This window comes from Trichosurus vulpecula, chromosome 1 (genome assembly GCF_011100635.1).
Source record: "Trichosurus vulpecula isolate mTriVul1 chromosome 1, mTriVul1.pri, whole genome shotgun sequence".
Taxonomy (NCBI): Eukaryota; Metazoa; Chordata; class Mammalia; order Diprotodontia; family Phalangeridae; genus Trichosurus; species Trichosurus vulpecula.
The window spans coordinates 324,080,960-324,103,589 of NC_050573.1; the positions used below are offsets into that span (position 1 = coordinate 324,080,960).

Below are 22,630 nucleotides of genomic sequence, written 5' to 3' on the forward strand. Positions count from 1 at the left end.
GTGATGTACTATTTTAGCCCCATTTTGAGGGTGAGGAAATGGAGCCAGATAAGTTAAGTGACTTGCCCAGAGTCACACAGCTAGTAAAAATCTAAAGTGGTATTTGAACCCAGTTTTTTATAACTGTAGGTTCAACACTGTATCTACTGTGCCACCTAGTTCCCTAATGAACATGGCAGATCTTATTTACATATCCCTAGGAAGCAGACTATGTTGTATCTGGAAGGTACAAAAAGATTTTGAAATAAAAACCAGTCATTCAACAGGCATTTATTAAACACTTATTCTGTAGTCTGTCACTGTGCTAACTATTTGAAATTCCAAAGCAAAATAAAAACCCTTCACGCACTAATGTATGATCTTTCTATTCAAGGAGCTCATATCCAGAGAGGAGAAAACATGCAAATAATTAGGTATAAACACATACACACATGTATACATATAGGTGGGTATATACATACATATGTAAACATACACTTGTATACAGCAAGCTATGTGTGTAAACCTATATGTATACATGCATATATGCATTCATTTGTCTGTATATGTTGTAATGGCAAGCAAAGTGGGACTTTTTGCTTTTTTTTTCTTTTGGAGTACTTCTTAGCACTAAGGCAATCAAGTGCCTTTGATTGAATCAAGCGTCGTTGATTGGAAATAGTATATATATTCTGAGGTTAGCATTTTGTTTGGGGCTTACTCATTGGAAGAATGTTCATGTGATTTGGCCAGACAAGACTCTGGATAGACATTAAGGAGCCCCCCAGCTTTGAAAACCCAGATGTTGGTGCTTTTGTCGCTGGTAACTATGTATGTATTCCTATGGTCGGACAGTTAGAAGCCTGTCTATTGATTTGTATTATTTTCTCTGTTTGTAATGTCTGTTTGTATTTGCTCTGAAGTTCAGAGTGGTGACTTTTTCCCCTGAGCTAAGTGAATGATATATGTATGTTTAATTAAAGTAAGATTATTGACCCCTTAAAGTTGCTTTCCTTTAGAAAAGCAGATCAAAAACCAGTGCTATCAACCCTCCTGTGTGCTGGTGTTATTGGCCTTATACCTCCACAGTAGCTGCAAGTAACATTGTTGATACATATGTATATATGTATATCTTGTTTTATGTAGTTTGCAAACTACATACGTGTGTATATTTATGTGCATAAGTATATAATCTGCCTATTTAGTTAGTAAATCAAAGGTAATTTCTGGACGAAGGTGCTAGCAATGAGGTAAAAGATGTGCAGCAGGGAAAGGCTTCTCAAAGACTATGTAATTTGAACTGTCTTAAAGGAAGTCAAAGAATCTAGGAGTTAGAGATAAGGAAAGTGAGTATCTTAGGCATCAGTGCAAGTTAACAGTCAGGAGATGGGGTGTTGTGTGAGAGAAAATGGCAAGTAGAGAGTGTATAGGAGAGTAATATGTAAGATGATGAATACAGTAGGAAGTTTTCTGGTTAAAATGGTCTAATAGAATATCTTATATTTGATCCTGGAGGTAAAAGAAAATCACTATAGTTTATTTAGTAGGGAAGGCAGTGACATGGTCACCACTTTGCTTCAGGAAAACCACTTTGGCAGTTGAGTGGAGCATTTACTGAAATGAGGAGAGTATTGAAGGAGACAGACCAATTACAAATTAATTGAAATAGTCTAGGCAAGAGATAATTGAGGCCTATATTGAGTGGAGATAAGAAGAAAAATATGAGCAATGATGTGAAAAGTAGAAACAACAAGAATGTACAACAGAGTAAATATATTTAGTGAGTAGAAATGAGAAGTAGAAAAGGATGACACCTAGGTTGTGAGTCTAGGTGACTGGCAGGATGATGGTACCCTTGACAGTAATAGGAAGAATGGAAAAAGAGAAAAATTGGTAGGTGGGTGTGGGGACAAGAGATAATGAATTCTGTTTTGAACATGTTGAGTTTGCAATACCTGAAAACATACATTATGGAATGTCAAAAAGGCCTTGACAATATAGAACTAGAGCTCAGGAGAGAGATGAAGCCTGGATAAATTGATCTGGGAATAATCTACTTAAATATGATAATTAAACCTACTGGAGCCGATGAAATCACCAAGCAAGATAGCACATAGGGAAAAGGGAAGTGGTGCCAAGACAGAGCCTTGGGAGAAGTTGATGTTTAGTCAGCACAACGTGGGTGAAGATCTGGCAAGGGAGACTAAAAAGAAGTCAAATAAGAAGAAGGAGGAAAAGTAGTGATTAGTGTCATGAAAAGCTAGAGAGAAAAGATTTTCCATGAAGAGAGAATGAGCAGTACTGTCAAAATGTTCGGGGGCCAAGAAGCATGAGGCTTGAGAAAACATTTGAAAATTTAAAAGATGATTGGTAACCACAGACAGGGTAATTTCAATTAAATAATGAAATTAAAATATTTGTACATGTTTACAATGCTTTTAATTTATGTAATTTCATAAAGACAAACTCTTTCAAATGGATTATTTTAACTAACAATATGTTTGCAATGGCTGTTAATTGAAATCTGTTGTGCTAAGAATGATGTACTGGTTTGAAATCATAATTGGTCTGTAAGCCTTTCAATGAAAGTATAATGCAAGTATAACTAAAGTCAATTTCACCTTGAACTTTTATATCAGTGAATAGCTTTGATTACTTAATAGAATATTGTTGTTTCGTGAGCTGATCATCAATTTCTAGCAACTGTAATTATGGTGGTAATTATGGAGGCATAAAATAGGGAGACAAATGTTCACCTGGGGTTTTTGCCCATGTCCTGAAAGATATACTTTGTAGATTCTAAACAGGTTCTCTGAATCCTTCCATTTGTTGATGACATTGTACTAATTGCATTGATTTCTAGAATACTATGTAACTTTTTAAGGGAAATTGTTAAAATCCAAAGGACACCTATTAACCCTTCAGAAGGGGAGAGAAGGGAAGAGGAAAAAAAATTATCATCCAGATTTTGACATGTAGAACAGAATTGTTCCAACTGTATATACATTTCAGATAGTTCTTGCAGATAGACAACAAGTTTGGCTCAGAATTGAATAGGAGGCAGAAACTAGATTGAATCATATCCAGGAAATCAAATAGTGCTTTCAATTATCCTAACATACTTGCTGCTGTATAGTTAACAGTTGTCTTTTTAACATCGATGTTGTTAGTTTATACTATCTGGCTGAAATCATGAAAAATTGCAACCAAAAAAAATATACATTTCAGGTGATGCAATGGGCAATGAAACACTCACCCCCCCACACACACACCCCTTTTTCACTGAAGACTTCCAAAAGATATCATCTAAGACATAGTATTAGAAAAAAATTACTAAAAAGCAAACATAGGAGATTAAAATTTAGGTGTTTAATTTGCTTGTTGAAATATTTGAAATATTACAAGATCCAAAGGAAAACCTCCCTTCAGATTAATTCAGCAACCATTTATTCAGCATCTATTTGCTAGGTCTTATAATACAAATTTAACAATAAAAAATATAAGGATGCCCAGACAGCTGGATTTATACTTGATGTATAGAAAAGGCAGAAGCTGTTCAAAAGTGGAATGGGCAGCCATATAGATTCTAGTGGGTTTCTTCTCACTGGAGGTCTTCATGTCAAGGCAGTATGGTGACTTGGTGGTATATTTTAGTGTAGATTTGTATTCAAGTTCATGTAGAATGATTGTAGTTGGCATCGAGTTATCTTTTCAATATGAGTCAGCTCTGCCTTCTGGGGCTGCATGAACTTCCTGAATTATTGAAAACTAAGGTCTCATCTGCACCATCAATTGTGATTTAGAATTTTAATTTTACAAATGGATTTAACTATCTGATCAGGACTTTGCTATCTATATGGTAAATACAGTTTTCTCCTTATCTTTTAAATTACCTATATTTCATTTAAATTTAAAATACCTACATTTATTTTGAATGTAACTAACAGTTACAAAATTCCTTTTAATATTATTATTTTTGCCACTATTTTTCTCCCCATTGTATCAAGACCATTTACCCACTACCAGCTCCTTTTTTATACTTTGAATAAGCTTTCTGCCTAATAAAATCTCATCTTCTAATTAGTTTTTGAAAGTACATGTGGAGAGCAAGTGATAATCTTTATTTTAATCAGTGTTAAGATATTGGCATTAAAAACTCCCTCTACTGATGGAGGTAAAGCAACTTGTCTATAATTTGTAATCTTTGAAATTTGACTCAAAAGTGATAACACAGCATGGAAGGATAGACCTCCAGCCTGAGAGTCAGAAAGCCCTTACTTCAATTTTTGTCTCTGACACATACTGTTCATGTTATCCTGCATAGGTCACTTAATTTTTCTTTGCCACAGGCAAATCTCTGAGACTATACCTTGACTAGAAAATACCAAACTGAATTAGTACAGGCAGCTTCTTCATTGGGAATTCCCTATACCAATAAAACCACAGGCCCAAAAATGGTTGCCTGACACCCTGAGGGTTTAAGTGATTTCCTCATAGTCACACAACTAATGTATGTGAGTGGAAAGATTTAAACCCAGATCTCTTGACTTCACAAGTAATCCTCTACCCTCTATGCTATGGGGCCTCTCTTTGTGCTGATGCTGTTAACAGTTATATTCCATGAAATCACCTTAGCTTAAAAGGGCCAAGGTCTCCTACTCCATTGTGGGCCATCTCCAGTTGTCCTGGTAAATATCTGGCCCCTGGATCCAGATTGTTCTGGAGGAGAAAGTGAGGCTGGTGACTTTGTACAGCCCTCCCTCACTCATTTTAGATTTAATTGCAAGTCATGTCATCATCTCCCTGACGTCATGGTTCTCTTTGAGAATGAAGGACAAACAACAGTCTGCGAACCCATCTATGTATCATTATTGCTAATATTTTATAGCGTGTTGTAGAGATGTGTTTCTTCTTTTTCTTTTGTGGAATGTACCTTTTTAAAAATTCATTGAAAATCATTCTGTTCCCTTGAAGTTATAGAACACAACTAAGAAAATTTTGGTCTTGACAAAATAAGTCTTTTGTATCAGGCAGCAGTATAAAAGTGCATACACCATGGATGAGAGCTTTTAAGGTAGTTTTCCCGTTATTTGTTTTTGTTTTTTAATCAACAAAGAAAGGATACAGTAAGATCTCAAATTTTTTATACCTCTCAATTTTGTGACTATGAATATGCAATCTGTTATAGAGAATTATCTACCAAAGCTTAACTATTGTCCTCTCATTGCTTTTTTTCCCTAAAAGAAAACCCCAACTTTTGCATAGACCATTCTTTCAAAGGCTTTCTTTATATATGAAAGTGGACCTTTTATTAAAGTCCTATTCCAATGCCTCTTTGTAGCATTGGAGTTAACCTGAGTCCTTGAAGGCTTTGCAAGTAGAAATGAAGCTATATTATATTGACCAAATTGGAGAGATGTTAAGTGTAGGCTCATCAGCCTGGTGTCAAAGGATAAGCCCGGATTCAAACTAAATTCAGAGAAACTTTTCACCAAATTTTCCACAGGATAATAAATATCTGATCCTCGGAAATGTCTAAATTCTAGAGAGAGGTTGTGACCTGTGCTGTTTGAGGTAGTGCTAAAGCCAAATAAATTAGAGATCTTTGAAATATTGCTATAAGAAAGTAAGCATGGTAGCTGTGGATTTCTTCTCTATTGCTTAATTTGGGTCCTAATAATGTCTGAACTTTTCCATTCCTTTAGAATCTGTTCTTTGAGAGATCTTTAAAAATGAATTCCAGAGTATATTTTGAATATACTCCAGCACAGATATCCTCTGGATTCTTTTAGTCATAGATGCTTTCGTCAACTAATGTTTAAGTACAATTTTCACTCCATAATTTGTGACTTACAAGAGGATATTCTTCTTGGTGAGCTTAGTGATGCATGGATTATTTAAATGAAAGGATGGGTTTTTTTAAAGAGTTTTTTTTTTGTCAGCAAACAAACTATAAAGTAAGATCTGAAATTCTTTATACCCCTTAATCAATTGTGTGATTGTTAATATGCAATCTGTTATCAGGAATCATCTACCAAAGCCTTGATTTTCCTCTCATCTTTTTTCTTTCAGAATAGCCCCTTTGGATAAACATACTTTGAAAATTTGAAAGAATAAACATACTTTGAAACTGCTAAATGTTCTGTCGTGAATCTTTTGAGTGGAATGATATTTAATGCAGAATAATAGAAATAGCACAGTTACATTTTAAATTGAATATTATGTTATCCACACATGCACTATTTGAACTGTGGATGTTTCCCTGAATGGAAAATTAATTAAAGATGATGACTATAATGTTTACCCAAATGGTCAGTTTATTTAGGAATGCTTAAATGAATATGTGATCTCATCAACATGGATATTCTCTCCAAAGATGCAAAATTTGAGAGTTGGGAGAGACCTCAACAGTAGGATAGCTCAAGCCACACATATAAGGAATCCCTACTATAACAAAACCAACAAATGACCATACAGCCTTAGCTTGAAGATTTTTCAGAGAAGGAACTCATCACCTTTTGAGGCAGATCATTTTATTTCACCATTGCCTGCCTATTCTGTGTGACTCTTTCTCATATTCTCTTACAAGTTAACAATAAAGAATCTATTCAAGATGTTGGAGCTCTTTCCCTAGATCACTTGATATTTTGAGGATACTAATAAAGCCTGTGGAAATCTAACTTTCACCAGATGCTCAAGCCATCTTTTGTATCATTCATATTTGATGACATCTTTTTCTCTGCTTCTTTTTTATGATTTTTTGGTACTATGTTTAACTCTGTTCATCCTTTTCTCCCAAGCCCTAGCCAAGTGGCTTTCCATCAATTCAGTTATTTGATTACAACAGCAAACAATTTGTTTAAACATTGACCTGAATCAAATTTAAAAACAATGAATATCTATCATCTTGAAGATGACCTGAACTTTTAGTGAATTTACAAGAACCTTTGGTGAAATACCAGAAACCAGACTTATCACAAAGTGAACTGACTAGTTCATTTCATTAAGATTTTTAAAAATAGAAATGAGAGACTTACCAAATTTGCCATTTAATTTTGTCTAAATATTTGCATATAGTCTCTATTCTTCTACTCCTCCATTTGGTTTGATTATATTGAATATATGAATGTTTCTCTATATGTGTGTCTTTCATCTTAATTAAATTTCCATGACAAAGTTTAGAGACTTGTGGGCAATATATATTTTATAATGAGAATAGATAGAGGATTTCATTGTAGATTGCAGATATACTGTCATCTCCCCTATCTATTAATCGATCCTTAAGACACCATTCTGCTCTCCTTTACAAGATGAAATTGAATACACTTCAAAATTTCTTAGTCTTTTTTTCACCATCACCAAACATATCTCTGCTGTGTTTTGGGCCAAAGTAATTAAGAAGTCCATTTGTAAATGGTACCCCCACTTCCTCTTCTCTTACTATCTTCTTAACTCTCTGCAGTCTGGCTTCTGATCTCATTATTCAACAGAAATTGCCTCCAAAGTTACCAGTGATTTTGTAACTGTCTAATCTAATGGGTTTTTTTCCAGTCCTCATCCTTGAACTCTTTGCAGCTTTGCTATTGTTGATTACCTTCTTCTCCTTGATATTATTTTCCCTCCAGGCTTTCATAACACTGCTCTCTCCTCTTTTACCTCCTCCCTATCCATCTAAACCTCAAGTTCCTTTGCTGTGTCTTCATGCAACCCAAACCTGCTAAACATGGGTATCCTGAACCTTCTTTCCCTTGAACACTTTCACTTAATGATCTCTTTAGGTCCCATGGATTTAATTTCCATCTTTATGCTGATGATACTCAAGTTTATTTACTTAATCTGAACTGCTCTTTTGACTTCAGTCCTTCATCTTTAACTTTCTAGTAGATATATCAAACCAGATGTCCGGTAGACATCTTAAACTCAATACATACAAAACTGCACTCATAACAGCCCCACCCAAAGCTCTCCTATTCCAAACTTCCCTGTCCTTACTGAAGGTACTACCGTCTAATGAGTTACCCAGGCTCACAACCTTGGTGTCATTCTTGAATCTTTACTCTCTCTCTCACCTGCTACATCAAATCTGTTACCAAAATCTCTTAATTTTACCTTTTTAACATCTCTTGAATGTTACTTTCCCATCTGTACGTTGCTGCCACCTTTGTGTATGCCCTCATTGCCTCAAACCTGGATTATTGCTATAGCCTGCTGGTTGATTTCCCTGGCACAAGCCTCCCATCATTCCAATCCATCCTCCCCTCAGCTGTCAGTTATCCTCCTAAAGTTAAGGTCTGATTATGTTACCCTCCTACCCTGTAAACTTTAGTGGCCTCCAATACCTCAGGCTCAAATATAAAATCAACTAGTGTTCAAAGGCCTTCACAAACTCACCCAACACACCCAACTTACCAGTCTTTGTACATTTTATACCCTCACCTCAATCCATCCCATCCCCAAGTACCCTTTTATCTGGTAACACTGGCCTCCTTGTTATTTCTCCAAAAAAAGACACAGCCATTTCTGACTCCAGACACTTTCATTGGCAATCCTTCATGCATGGAATATTCTCCTCTTCCTTCCCTTCCTCTACCTCCTGATGCCCCTGCTTCCTCCTTCCAAATCTGAGTTAAAACACTACTTTTTACTGGGAGCCTTTCTCAATTCCTCTTAATTCTATTATTTTCCTTCCATTGTTAACTTCCTATCTATCCTATATATAGTTTATTTGTACGTAGTTATTTCCTTGTTGTCCTTTCCATTAGACTGTGAGCTCCTGAGGGCAAATACTTTTTTTGTCTTTCTTTGTCTCTCTAGCACTAAACACATTTTCCGGCTGGAAGGAAAGCCTAATTAAGGTTTATTGACTGACTATTTTTCTAGACCTATGTGAGAAAATTTATAAAATAAAATCCTACCCACAGATGATGTAACTAAAGTCATTGCCTCCAACTATAAAAGTCATTTTTTTCTAAGGCAAAAAAAATGGCTGTTTCCAGCTTATTATAATATAAAAAAATCAAATTAAAATGCAAGTTTAAGCAATATTGATCTATTAAGCTAAAGCTTGAAACTTGAGTCTATGCCAGTATATTAAAAGAAAACAAATCTAGCATTACTGAATAAACTATAGTGAGGGAAAGTGGGGACTCCAGAGGTATTGCATGTGAAGTTTCCAGTTACCTGCATGGCAGTAGCAATTTTAATGTGTATTTTCTTTTCTCTGCAGCTAATACAGACTATCAGTGCAGTGGATAAAGATGATCCCTTAGGTGGACAGAAATTTTTCTTCAGTCTAGCTGCTGTCAACCCAAACTTCACTGTCCAGGATAATGAAGGTATATTTCAGATCTGACAGTATAAAGAATTCCCCTTAAAAGATTACTTACCAAATTTATGATATATCATAAATAGTTTAAAAGACCTCAAGGAAGTTAATATTCTAATAATATTATAAGTTGTATTGAATGGTTTAATGAGCTATTAATTCTTTAACATTTTCAATAATCAGTAACACCTTCAAAAACACAAGATTCACCAACCCCTACCCCCCTCCACTCTTTACATAAGTATGTAAGTGATAAAAATAACTGAGAAAGTAAAAAGAAAGCAAAAATTACCCTAAAAGGGATATGATTGGTTGGTTCATTGACCTGAATAAGAGAAGCTTCTAATTGGCTGACAAAGGCTATCAAAGCTGAGCTCTAACCATACCAAATATTTTAAGTGAGTATAATGCAGAAAAAAAAGAGTAGAGACAAGGAATAAAAAGGAAATAGGTGAATAGGAAAGAGAGAGAAACAGCATAAATAGCATAAAATAGAGATAGCAAGGGGGTTATAGAAAAGCAGACCCACAGAAAATAATAAGATGACATTTGAGAGTAGAGACATATATAAGGCAAGAGAGGGAAGAAACATTACTTGGAAGAGCAAAACAGCCTGAGCAGCCCAGCACATTACAACCCAATAGCCCCTGAAGCTATAAAAGTATCATATTTTAGACTGGGACAGCAATTTATCTCCATGTTTATAATTATGATTGTGTGTCACCAAGAAAAAAAATAAATGTTCAGTATACTTTGTATGCAAAGACAGGCAAATATGTGATATGTTTTCAAGAGAGCACTATCACAAATATGTATTATAAGTTTTGGAACTTAACGGTTGGAATGTAAGGTACTTGGAAAACTCAATCATCTGGAACATCTTCCCTACGCATTCAGGATAACTAAGGTAGTATTGCATCTAGTAATTCTCTCCATGTGTATTTTTTTTAAATTTACATAGAATCTTTCTGAATGAATAATATTATGGTAAAGGTGGTTTTCATTATTCAATAAGCATTCAAATATTTATTTATTTTGTGATAAGTGCTGGAAGAAGATATAAATAAGATTAGACAGTTCATCATTTCAATGAATATATAATCTAGTTGGAGGAATTTTAAGGCATGTGAACAAATAATTATTATACAGGGTATTACCAATATAATAAGAGAATCATAAGAAATAATTTAAGCATTAAAGGAAATAATTCTTGTCAGCATGAGAAGAGAAAGTTTCATGAGAGGTGGTATTTCAACGAGTCCTTGAAGTATGGCTATGGTATCAACAGGCAGAGATGATAAGTTACAGAATTCCAGGCATGAAAAAGTCTGAGACAGGAGAGTTCATGTCATGTAAAATCAACATTCAGGGGTTATCTCACTTTAATCTTCAGTACAGGAGATGTGTAGGAAAGTAGTGGGCAATAAACCTGGAAGAGTGATTTTTATCAGAGCATAAAGAACTTGGCATAGCATGAGAAAAAGTCTGACCTATGTTTGGTAAACAATAGAAGATTTAAGAGCAGGAGACTCACATTTTGTAAACTGGGTTACACAGGGATGACATCAAAGTTATAAAGTTCAGTTAGTCAATGGAAATGAAGTAAGGCCCCGAGTCATATAGCATGGTGGCAGAGGCAATGGGAGAAAAAGGAATGAGTTTAGTTATTCATAGTATCTGCCTCAAGAAAACTCTGCTCCCATGCTACTCCTAGTTTTTCTTCTCAAAAAGTCAAAAATTTTGATAAATACGATGTTGTAATGAAAAGGCACTGTTCGAATATATAACCTTTCTTGATTTCAATCGCTTTTCCATTAAGGAAAAAAAAAGTCTAAGACTAGATGTTTTTCAATTCTAAATCAATTCAATTCAATAAACATTTATCGATCATTTTTCATTTACTGTGAGAAGTGCTAACCGAGATAGAAGGTCAATTAAGGGCAATTAATTCTTTCTTCATGAAGTTTATATATTAGGAAGTAAGATAAGGAATACATAATAATTACAATGCAAGACATGAATATGGTCAATTCATTTGGAGGATACATAATACTTTGGGAGCATGAAGGGGGTATCTATCTATCTATCTGTCTATCTATCTATCCATCTCTCCTTCCTAATAATAAGGAAATGTGATTCCTGCCGTATTCCACCCCAATGAGACCACACCTGAGTATTTGTTTCAACTTAGGACAACATATTTTAGGAAACATTGATAATGTAAAGGGAATCCAGACTAAGGCCAAAAAGGTGGTGAAGGACTCTGAAAGCCCTTCATATATAGTGAAACTTTGGCCTAGTTATGCACTGCAGAAATGTTCTAAGAATTCCCAAAGTTCCTGAAATGTATTTGAATTTGGTTGTTTGTTAAAAACTGCCTCTCTTACTCTCTCAAGAAGTTTAGACAATGTAGAAATTACCACCTTGTTCATATTATAAATCAGAACCATTGACATATTAGAATAGAAAAAGTAAAAACATTAATTCCCTTTGAGATTTTTTTTGCAGTAATCAGTGGGTTGCCAATGTTAATATTTTAAAGTGAAAAGAACCTTGAGAACTCTCTACCCAAAAAAAGATTCTCATTCAGCTTTTTAACTGACTACAATAATTATTTTTTTATTATTTCTTTGATTTTCAGTGACCTGGATAAATACAAAATTCTTAGTATTGGCTGGAGCGAAATTGTACCCAATCAATCAACAAGGACTTAATAAACATATATTATGTGCCAAGGACAGGGGATACAAAAAAAAAAAACATGAAACAACCCTTACTGCCAGCTGAAATAACTTTAATTTCATGTTTGATAATATCACTGTCATGATCTATGTTCCATTGAGTAAAACACATAGTACTACTGAGCCTTTTACCTCTGTAAACTTACTCTTGTTACTGACCAAGGAAATTGGGATTGACATATGTACATATATACATATATAATATATATATGTGTGTGTATACACATATGTATGTATATAGTTGGCTCAGCAAAACATCACATTTATAGAAAATCAGTTCAAGAAAGTTTTTGAATAACAGTAGGAGAATAATATCATCCTCATTTAGAAAGGGCTATATACCACCTTCTCTGTCTACTAACAGGAATATGGAAAACTGGGATTTGTTTGATAATTCAATTATTTTTCCAGCCAAAGTATACTACTCAGTATACTTTGTAAGTATAGTACTATACTTACAAAAAGAAAATGGGTAATAGGCAAATATTAGTAAAAAAAAAAGTAATGGAACATTTTGACTGTGTTATATTTACTGTTCCTTTTTAATTGAAGGATTTTCAAGGTAATGTCAATAGCCTAAACATCCCAAATATAATTGTATCACTGGCTTTCTTGCAGATACTTGTAAAGTTCTCAACCAATTTATCTATTCATCTTTGAATGATTCTCTCCCATTGGGGCACCAGTTACTCAGTAGTTATACTCTTTCCTGCACTCCAGAAAACAGAAATGAGCTATAGGCATTAGCATTAAATCTATTTTATGATGATTTTTAAACTGCTTATTTTGACACTAACTTGAATCAGAGTAGAATTGAACATGTCTCTTAATTAACTTGAAGACATTGCTAAGTTACAGAAGAAACTTTAATTTTTAATTATGTTGCTATTTATAACCACATAAAAATAATCAAGGTACTCATAAGACCTTTTTCTAGAAGTATGTAATATTCTTAACCTTGCTTGAGATTCCTCTGAAGTTTATATGTGAAGTATCTATTCTATGATATATTTGGTTATCAAATTTCTAATGCTCAAAAATACATGATGATCCTATCAGCACCATTATGGAGAGGTTGCAATTTTGATAATCTAATTTCATGATTTGAAGATCCCACCACAATATTTGCTGTGTATCTGAAGACTCAAAGAAATTTAATCTCATTAAGTTCTTGGGGTTTATTTTTCTTCTTGGTGCTCAATAATTATCCTTCCCTAAAAACTCCCAAGTCCAATTTCATTTTCTCAATCATGTTAGCAGTTTGCTAAAGAACAGAAAACCACATCATTCTGTTAGTTAATTGAGAATGCCAAAATCTCAAGTAAGGTCATGGTTTATCACTTCAACTTCTGCAATCTATTGGGTAAACAAGACTAAAAACAACAAGAATATACAAATTAAAAAGTTATTGCATAAGACTAAGCTATTTTTTTATGTAGATAATAAATTAGTTCACTGAAAATAGGAAACACTTGAGAAAAAATATTTTCTATTTGATAACCTATCTTTTTCTAACCAAACCAGGAACCTTACTTAGTAGCTATTTTCATGCAACTAAATTAGTGACCCAGGAGTTAAGGTTCTTTTTTTTAATAAATAATAACTTCACTGTCTCTGACTTTACATCATTAGATCCCAACCATCTGGACAAATGGTAATTCTTACAATTTCATCCAAAATTGTTCTTTCATTCATCTGAATTTTTTAAAGAATTATTTCAAATCTTGACTTCACTTTGTTTTGATGGCCAATCTGACATTAATTAAAACAAGTTTAACAAAATATATTTTTCCCTTCTCTTATGTATTGTGAGAGTAGCAACACAATTCTTCATATTAGGCTTACTAGTAATTTCAAATAATGCTCAACAATGTATGGTTTCAAAATCCTTGAAATTTATACGAGTAACTCTGTTGTCCCCTCAGATCAGGTGGTTTGTCTCCAGTGTGTTACCTCCAACACTATGGGATAACAGAATTGAAACATTCCTCTTGGTTTCTTTATTTCAGAAGAAAGAAACACATTCAGATGACTATAACCTAAAATGGACTGGACCTAAAAGTTAATGCAAATGTTACCATGGACCCTTTATTAGGGATTCTTATTAGTCATTCTCAGAGACTGGAGTCTATGGAGTAGAATGGGAAAAAAATACATTTCAATATAATTAAGTTTCCTTTATAATGCTGTATTTTTATTTTGTGCCTTTGAAATCATTATTCTAAAAAGCAGTTCACTGGTAGATTGTCAGAGGTATCCATTACAAAAATAATTAAGGGCTTCCATTTTAGATTACCTTATTTCTCTTTATCATCCTTAAACTTTATGTGATTGTCTCAATTCTTAGCTGCCACAGGAAGATCCTATAATATTAAGGATCATTGTATTGTTTTATTGTTGTTGATTATTTAAAATGCTTCTAGGACAGTGTTTAGAATCTTCCCCTGAATTTTATTTGTATTAATGGATGTGTTTGTGTGTTTTTATGCATACATGAAAATTAGTGGAAAATTCAAGTAATTAAATGTTACAAAATTTTATTTCTAGTGTACACAGTTTTCAGATGCCCCTCCCCCCAAAAAAGATTTGGAGGGATTTGGTGTTGGTTGTTTTTCACTTTTTCCCTTTCTATCTGACCACCAAAAATCAGTACTTGGCATTAGAACACATAACAGCTTTGTTCTTTTAGGAACGTCATAAATTGGAGTCATTGAATCCAATATATCTTAAACCACAATTGGGTTTTCGGTACAAGTGATACTTAACGTCCCCAAACTAATAAATAATTCTGTTTTAATTCATTTTAGATAACACTGCTAGAATATTAACTAGAAAAAATGGATTCAGTCGACATGAAATCAGTAGCTATCTCCTGCCAGTCGTGATCTCCGACAATGATTACCCAATCCAAAGTAGTACTGGTACGCTCACTATTCGAGTTTGTGCTTGTGACAGCCAAGGAAACATGCAGTCCTGCAGTGCTGAGGCTTTGCTCCTTCCTGCCGGTCTAAGCACAGGGGCTCTTATTGCCATTCTCCTCTGCATCATCATTTTGCTAGGTAAGCTTTGTTACTGCAGACAAAGTTGTTTCGTTTCATTTTGTTTTCTGGATTATGGATTTGTATAATTATTGAGATAGGAACTTTTATTTATAAATGGTGCCACTTTCCCTCAAATATCTTAAAGTGCGTTCACAAAGGCAGCAGTGTGTCATAGAAAGCACAGTAGCTCCAAGATTCTTGTGAGGATCAAATGAAATAGTGAGTGTAAAGCCTTGAAGGTACAAACCTTGAAGGGCTGTATTAATAGTTGCTATTATTGCTGTTGCTGTTTTATATTATTTGGAGTCAGAATAAACTTCGTTTCTAATCCTCCCAATATTTCTCACCACTCTTATCACCTTTGGCAAGATAACTAAAAAACCTTAGCCTTCTGTTTTCTTAGCTGTAAAATGAGGAAGTTGGACTTAATGGTCTTCTAAGGTCCTTTATATTCTAGTGCTATGATCTTACGACTGTTGGATCTCTAAAGTACCTTTCCACACCATATCTTAGACTTTGTGTACACCTATAATACTAAGAAAAGGCAGAATATGGTAATTAGACCTCAATAAATGGCCTCTTTTGATTTCTTATGGCCCTCTTTTGTATAAACACATAACCTAAGAATGCCAAGCTAGGTCTTGGAAAATTTGCAATAAAATACTAATTTTTTCCTCCTATCATAGATACAATTATCATCCTCAATATGACGAGTTGGGGGTTTGCTGTTTGTGGAATTGGCTATGATTCAGTGACAAACCTTATCTTAATCTTAGACTGGGATATGAAAAAAAAATCAGAAGACTTCATAGTATGAACATAAAAAAGTATCATTTCAGTTTGCCTAAAAATGATAAAGTCATAGATCTTTTCCATCTGAAATGTGTAACTTTTCATTCAATGACCTATTTCTCGGACAGAGTCCGAGTTCAGTCAAGCCATTCACATGCTCCAAGGTGGATAACCTTGGCATATGAATGTCAACCATATTATGTTGCTGCCTGTATCTGAAAGATTGTGGTTGGTTGTGTTGGTGTGTGTTGTATTCTGTTGTATTGGTTGGCAAGATGAAAAAGGAATAGTATATTCTTTAAGAATTCAGAAATATTGAATTAAAAATGTTTTGCTATGAACTTATCTGGCTTCACTTGCAAGAATATTGAGGTTTTAGAAAATACTTCTCTGAACTTACACACACACACACACACACACACACACACACGCAAATATACATACTATTTGTTTAATTCTCCTGAAGCCTGATAAAATGTATGGAGGCTTGACCTTGGAATCAGGATACATACTGTCTTAGTGATTGAGGGTAAATTTCTAAATCTCTCAATGTTCCAGATAACTTCAAAGACTGTAAGATATAAACCTGCTTTGGTGGAAGGAATTTCCACATGGAGAGTTCCTCAAAGGGATGAAATTCCAAGCCTAGACCAAACAACAAACAAACGAAAAACCTAACAAAAATATGTACTTCTGTATGCCTCTAAGCCCTAAGTAGCAGATAAGGCTTATTAAGTGAGTCTACCAACTCACAAGAACCAGAGATCATGCAGATTAATGAATGAAGAATAGTGCCTGAGGGTATCAAACTCAGTAATCCCTGTCACTGTGTTCCTGTACTCTTATTTTCTTATTTTTGACCTGTTATTTTGTACATGTATTCTAATTTAGACTAATAACCATATGCTTGGTCTAATGGGCATTTCTAATTTCTAGTGCCTCTGGGCACTGACTGATTCCTGGCCCCATGTCTTCTGGCTCTTTGTTTATGGACATGGTTTATTGTCTTTTGCCTCTGCTCCTCTGGATTGTCTAGATGTTGGTCTTTCCACATACCTTTGAGCTGATGTGTGTATATTTATATGTGTATATCTTGGTGTATATACATATGCATATGTACATACACACAAAAACACATATCTACATATACAAAGATGTGTGTGTGTGTGTGTGTGTGTGTGTGTGTATGGATTTGCATTAATTTATATGGGCAATTTGTTTTTCCTATGTACTGATCTAATTTGTTCAGCACTTACAAATTGTCATTTGAAATAAGAAATATAAAATATATACACAATGCATATACTTTTTCCCTTTCTCTCTCCCCTAGACTTCTCTGGTATCCTAGACAGCCCAGCACCCCTCTCCTTTCTCTCTCTCTCTCTCTCTCTCTCTCTCTCTCTCTCTCTCTCTTCTCTCTTCTCTCTTTTCTCTCCTTTCTCTCTCAATCTGACTGTCTATCTCTCTCTGTCTTTCTGTATACACATACACATATATACATACACACAATATATATACACATGTATCTTCAAACCTTACCATTACCTATATATTTGCATATGTATTCATCTATCTATATCAATCTAGACCTAGTTCCACAGCCACCCAGCTATCTAGCTATCTATCCTAGGCCTTATAATATCTTTATTATATTTCATCTTATTTAATTAGGCCCAATGCTCTAAGTAGGCAAGATACTTGTGAATCCTGACTCTATTATCTGATACATTAGCTACACTTACCTGCTTTCTGTCATCTAAAGATTTGATGAGCATACCTTTGTCCAAATCATGAAAACAATAAACAATAGAGAGTAAAATACACAACTGAGGTATTACAGTGGAGACTTCTTCTCAATTTGACACTGAACCATTAACAGTAAGATTTTTAATCTAATTAGATAACAACTAGACAAATACAATATATCTATATTCAGACATCATGCATGCATATACAAATATATACATAGATATAGAAACAAAAACATATATACATATGTACATATATGTAGATATCCTACATGTGCACGCAGCATAAATAATGAAGGATAAATAGTGAAAACATAAATAGCTCAGAAGATGGAGTGTTGGAGTCAGGAAGATCTGAGTTCAAATCTGTCCTCAGACACTTAATAGCAGTGTGACTATGAGCAAGTCACAACTTCTATTTGCTTCCATTTCCTCATCAGTAAAATGGGGATAATAACAGCACCTACCTTGCAGGACAGATGAGATAATAATTGTAGTCTCAGCACAGTGACTGACACATAATTGAGCTGTAGATGTACTTATTCCCTTCTCATCTCCTTCACATACTAGATACTGAAAGAACTTATGTTCCTCTGTCTATTTGTAATATAATTCAATGCTGAAGAATTCAAATAGTTATATTTTATTATATAAAATATCATATATGTATGTATGCATAAAAGAATATGCTTTATATATTTAAAATTTACAGGTCTCTTCTCTGATATATCATCATTTTGTAAATACTCTGGGTTCTTGTGGACTGCATGTTCTGGTATCCCCCTATAAACTGGAAAACTTTAGGGTCACAGTAGATGTTACCTCCACCGACATAGAGCTGTGGCCTTCTCTAATTTAATAGATGATCTTCAGAAATTACTATTCTATGGCTAAAATATTCATTACCCTATGGTTATATGCCTTTCCCATTATCTGGGCTGATCCTTATATAATAAACATGAAGTCCATTATCATACACTTACTCAAGGATCTTCCAGGGCTCCTGTTGCACAAGAACTCAGAGAGGTCTCTATGCCAAAATAAGGCATCAATGTAAAAATTGTAAAATGTTAGATGCACAAAGCCTGTGTATATGTGTGTGTATACTTCCATTGCACTGACAGTCTCAGCATAGACTGTATAGATCACAACTCATCTATTTTTTTCAGCCGTTAAACTCTTATCCCTGTCTTTCCAAATATATTTTATAGAAGATCTACTAACCATACTGGAGGTCTTTGTCTGCTTCGGCACTTACAAAGTTTATACTATGTGCCTAGTGCAGAATTAGGAAGTTGGAATACAAAAACATTCATTTACATCAAAGAATTTCATTCTGTTGGAGGAGGCATGTATCTATATAAAAAATGAAATAAGTATGAGGTATTTTGACCAGGGCCATCAAGAAAAGCTTCTTGTAGAAAGTGTCACTGGAATTGAGATTGAAAAAAATAGCTATTCTCAGGGGTGAAGGTGAGGAGGGAGCACATTCCTGGAGCAGAGAATGGTCTGTGCAAAAGTATGTAGAAGGGGAGTGAAGTAGCATGGATAAGCAATCACCAGTGGCCAGATGCCTGTAACATACAACGTGTTAAGGAGAATAATTTGTTGTAAGCCAGGAAAGGCAGGTGGCAACCAGGTTTTGAAGGTCTTTAAATGTCAGATAGAGGAGTTCATATTTGATCTTAATGTTAATCCACTGCCATTAGAATTTACTGATGAGTGCTGTGGTGTGGTCAGACCTGTGCTTTAGGAAAATCATACCTTCTATTAAAATTTTGTGGCTACTGATGGAACACTCAAGTTCTCCATCTTTAATTCCTTACTCTTGTTACTTAATAAACTTATACCCCTTTCCAGTTATGCATATCTTTGGTAATGTATTTTGATCTCTGTGAATAGACATAGGGATAGGGATAGTGACTGAACCTGTGACTTCATTATTTTAGGAAACTCCCAGGTAAGGAAATTCACTCTAACAAAAGAAGTGAGCATCTTTTTGGGGGGCAAGAAAATTTATTGTTTTAAAGAGTAGTCTAGGACACCAAAAAGTTAATTGACTCAGCTAGAGTCAATCTATATGTATTACAGGTGGGACACATCTAAGTATTTCTGGAGCCAAGGTCAGTTATTTCATATGCTATACCATACTGCCAGATTTATACATATATATATATGTGTGTGTGTGTGTGTGTGTGTGTGTGTGTGTGTGTGTGTGTATGTATATATACACACACACATATATACATATATATGAGAGAAATATGCATATAGAAATGAATTCAGTTGGAAAGAACACTGTATATCACTTAATAGATGGCCTAATAGATATAGATACAGAGATAAAGCCTGTCTATGTGATCACAAATTTGAAAGCACTATTTCTGTCATTTAATAGTAGCACTATTGTGACTGTGGGGAAAGTACAAGGTTTATTATTTTGCTTTGTTTCATTTTCTTTTGTTCTGTTCATGAAATAAGGTTAGACACTTCTCTATCCTCCCAAAAGAAATTATTCTAATTTTCATGTAAACTATTTATTTTATAATTCTATATTTAGTTTTAGTTATATACAGTCTAAGCTATAGCACAAAGCTTGCTGTTTTGACTCTTTTATCATAGTACAAGTACCACAGTTCACTGTCTAAATCACTAAAGGGTAAATTACTCATCCCAGGCACAGTATGACATAACCTATGAAAAGAATGCAGTTATCGAGTCTAATATAGATTTTCAATAGCTTAGGAAATTAGAACATCCTAAATTTAAATATGTAGTTTGTGTATCCTACATACCTTTGTGGTGTATGAGGGAGGGCAAAATTAAAACACATACGCACACACACACACACACACCCCTTGAAAGAGTCTAAAAAGCAGATATGAATTTTGAAAATATGCTGCATATACTAGTAATTTTTGAGCGCTGGATTATTTTAAGTGATAGAGGGAAAAATCGATGACCTTTACATTTAATGTTGCCCATCAAAAAACAATAAAACAACAACTATGTAATGGTGTAGTGGTTAAGAATTTCCTCACTATACTGATTTTCCTCTCTATACTGATTAAATCATAGCTTTGTTAAAAAATACACACATATACACAAGTGTTGCCTGTATATAGATATAATCCATTGTTGTGTGTGCCTATATGTAAATATAGATATATGTGTGATAACTTTACATTTGAAGTGATATTATATAATCACCTTTAATTAGTTAATAAATCCCTTCCAGGGAGGATTTCAATCCTCTCTAGCAAGGAAACTTTTGTGTATAATCATTATTAGTAAATTGTATATCTTGTCATTTTAGGTCTCTAATAAAAAAAATGATTTAGTCAAATATGGCTTTCTAAACTGCCTAAAAATAAAGAAATTTTATTTTAAATTTAGAAAACAAATTGTTTATTGCTTTTTGATATATATGTAACTTTATCTCAATAATTTATCCGAAGGTCATCATAACTGTCCTTATTATTTTTATTATTATTAATTTCATGATGAATAGAAAAGACCAATGATGATTTTACATGAAACAGTGAGACAAGTAAGATTTTCTGAATATTCCTAGGGAAAATAATGGAAACATAATTCAACATTGATGGAATATTTATTTTCCTTTAAATCTTAATAATTTTCCTTTAATATAGCTCAATTACTTTAAATAGACATTAATGAGGGAAAAAATCCCACAATGTCTAGCTAAAGGACAAAATTAATCTTAAATTTTCAATTGACTAGGAAGAAGTAAGGAAACCTAAAGGCTTGACTTGTTTCCAGTCAACTCTTAGGCAGTCTCACTAAACAAGATCTGTTCTTTATTTCCCTCTCATTTTCCCCAGTTATAGTTGTGCTATTTGCAGCTCTAAAAAGACAGCGAAAGAAAGAGCCTCTGATCTTGTCTAAAGAGGACATCAGAGACAACATCGTGAGCTATAATGATGAAGGAGGTGGAGAGGAAGACACCCAAGCATTTGATATTGGTACTCTGAGGAATCCTGCGGTTATAGAAGACAAGAAGCTACGACGAGACATTATTCCAGAAACGTTGTTTATCCCACGGAGGACTCCTTCAGCTCCAGATAATACAGATGTCCGAGATTTCATTAATGAGAGGCTAAAAGAGCATGATATTGATCCCACTGCTCCACCATACGACTCACTCGCAACCTATGCCTATGAAGGAAATGATTCTATAGCCGAATCTTTGAGTTCACTAGAATCAGGTACTACTGACGGAGACCAAAACTATGATTACCTCCGAGAATGGGGCCCTCGGTTTAATAAGTTAGCTGAAATGTATGGTGGTGGGGAAAGTGACAAAGACTCTTAACCTAGGATACATTTTCTGTTCCCTCAAGAACAAATCATTTTCCAGACACCACCTCTGCTCCTTTACAATTTGACATTCAGGAGAATTTTCCTGCCACTCAGCACAATATTTTTTTTCCCTTTTCCTTTTTAATTTGTTCATTAATTTCATTAATTCTTTCTTGTAGGATGTCACATGGAGTATATACAGCATTTTATTTAATCACTTCCAAGAGCCAAAGCTATGGAAATTCAGTGTTGTCCATTTTAGTAAATAAAAGATACTTTCAGAAACTCGAACAGGATAAGACTCCCTTAAGCAACTTCATATACAAGCCGCTTCTGTTAGGTACCTGTCCTACCCTTGCAAGTACAGCTTTTAAGGAGGTGAAGAAGAATTTTTAAAATATATATATACATATATATATATACATATATATACATCCTGTTCTGTACATTACGATTCCAAAAAAAATGTACACTTGGTGTTAGTAAGTGTGATATGCAGCTGGTATACAAAACTTTGTGCAACTTCATTTCATCAAATTCTATCTGCTAATGTTTTATATTTATATTTTTGTATTTATTTTTAAGAAATAAATCAGTTTTTACAACTATTTGGCCTCCAATTTCTTTGGTTTCCTGAGGAAGAAATATGTTCACAAAATGCTTGTTATGAGGCTATGAATG

At 34.1% G+C, this 22,630-nt stretch overlaps 1 protein-coding gene across 1 annotated transcript in view; it reads left to right on the forward strand.

Annotated features, from left to right (window-relative positions):
- CDH10 (cadherin 10) overlaps positions 1-22,087 on the forward strand; it is an 88,951-nt gene extending 66,864 nt beyond the window's left edge. The window contains exons 9-11 of the mRNA XM_036744937.1: positions 9,206-9,314; positions 14,853-15,104; positions 21,472-22,087. Of these exons, the coding sequence (XP_036600832.1) occupies positions 9,206-9,314; positions 14,853-15,104; positions 21,472-21,962 (852 nt within the window). The 3' untranslated portion in view covers positions 21,963-22,087. The remainder of the gene's footprint in view (positions 1-9,205; positions 9,315-14,852; positions 15,105-21,471) is intronic.
- Positions 22,088-22,630: the final 543 nt, after the last annotated feature.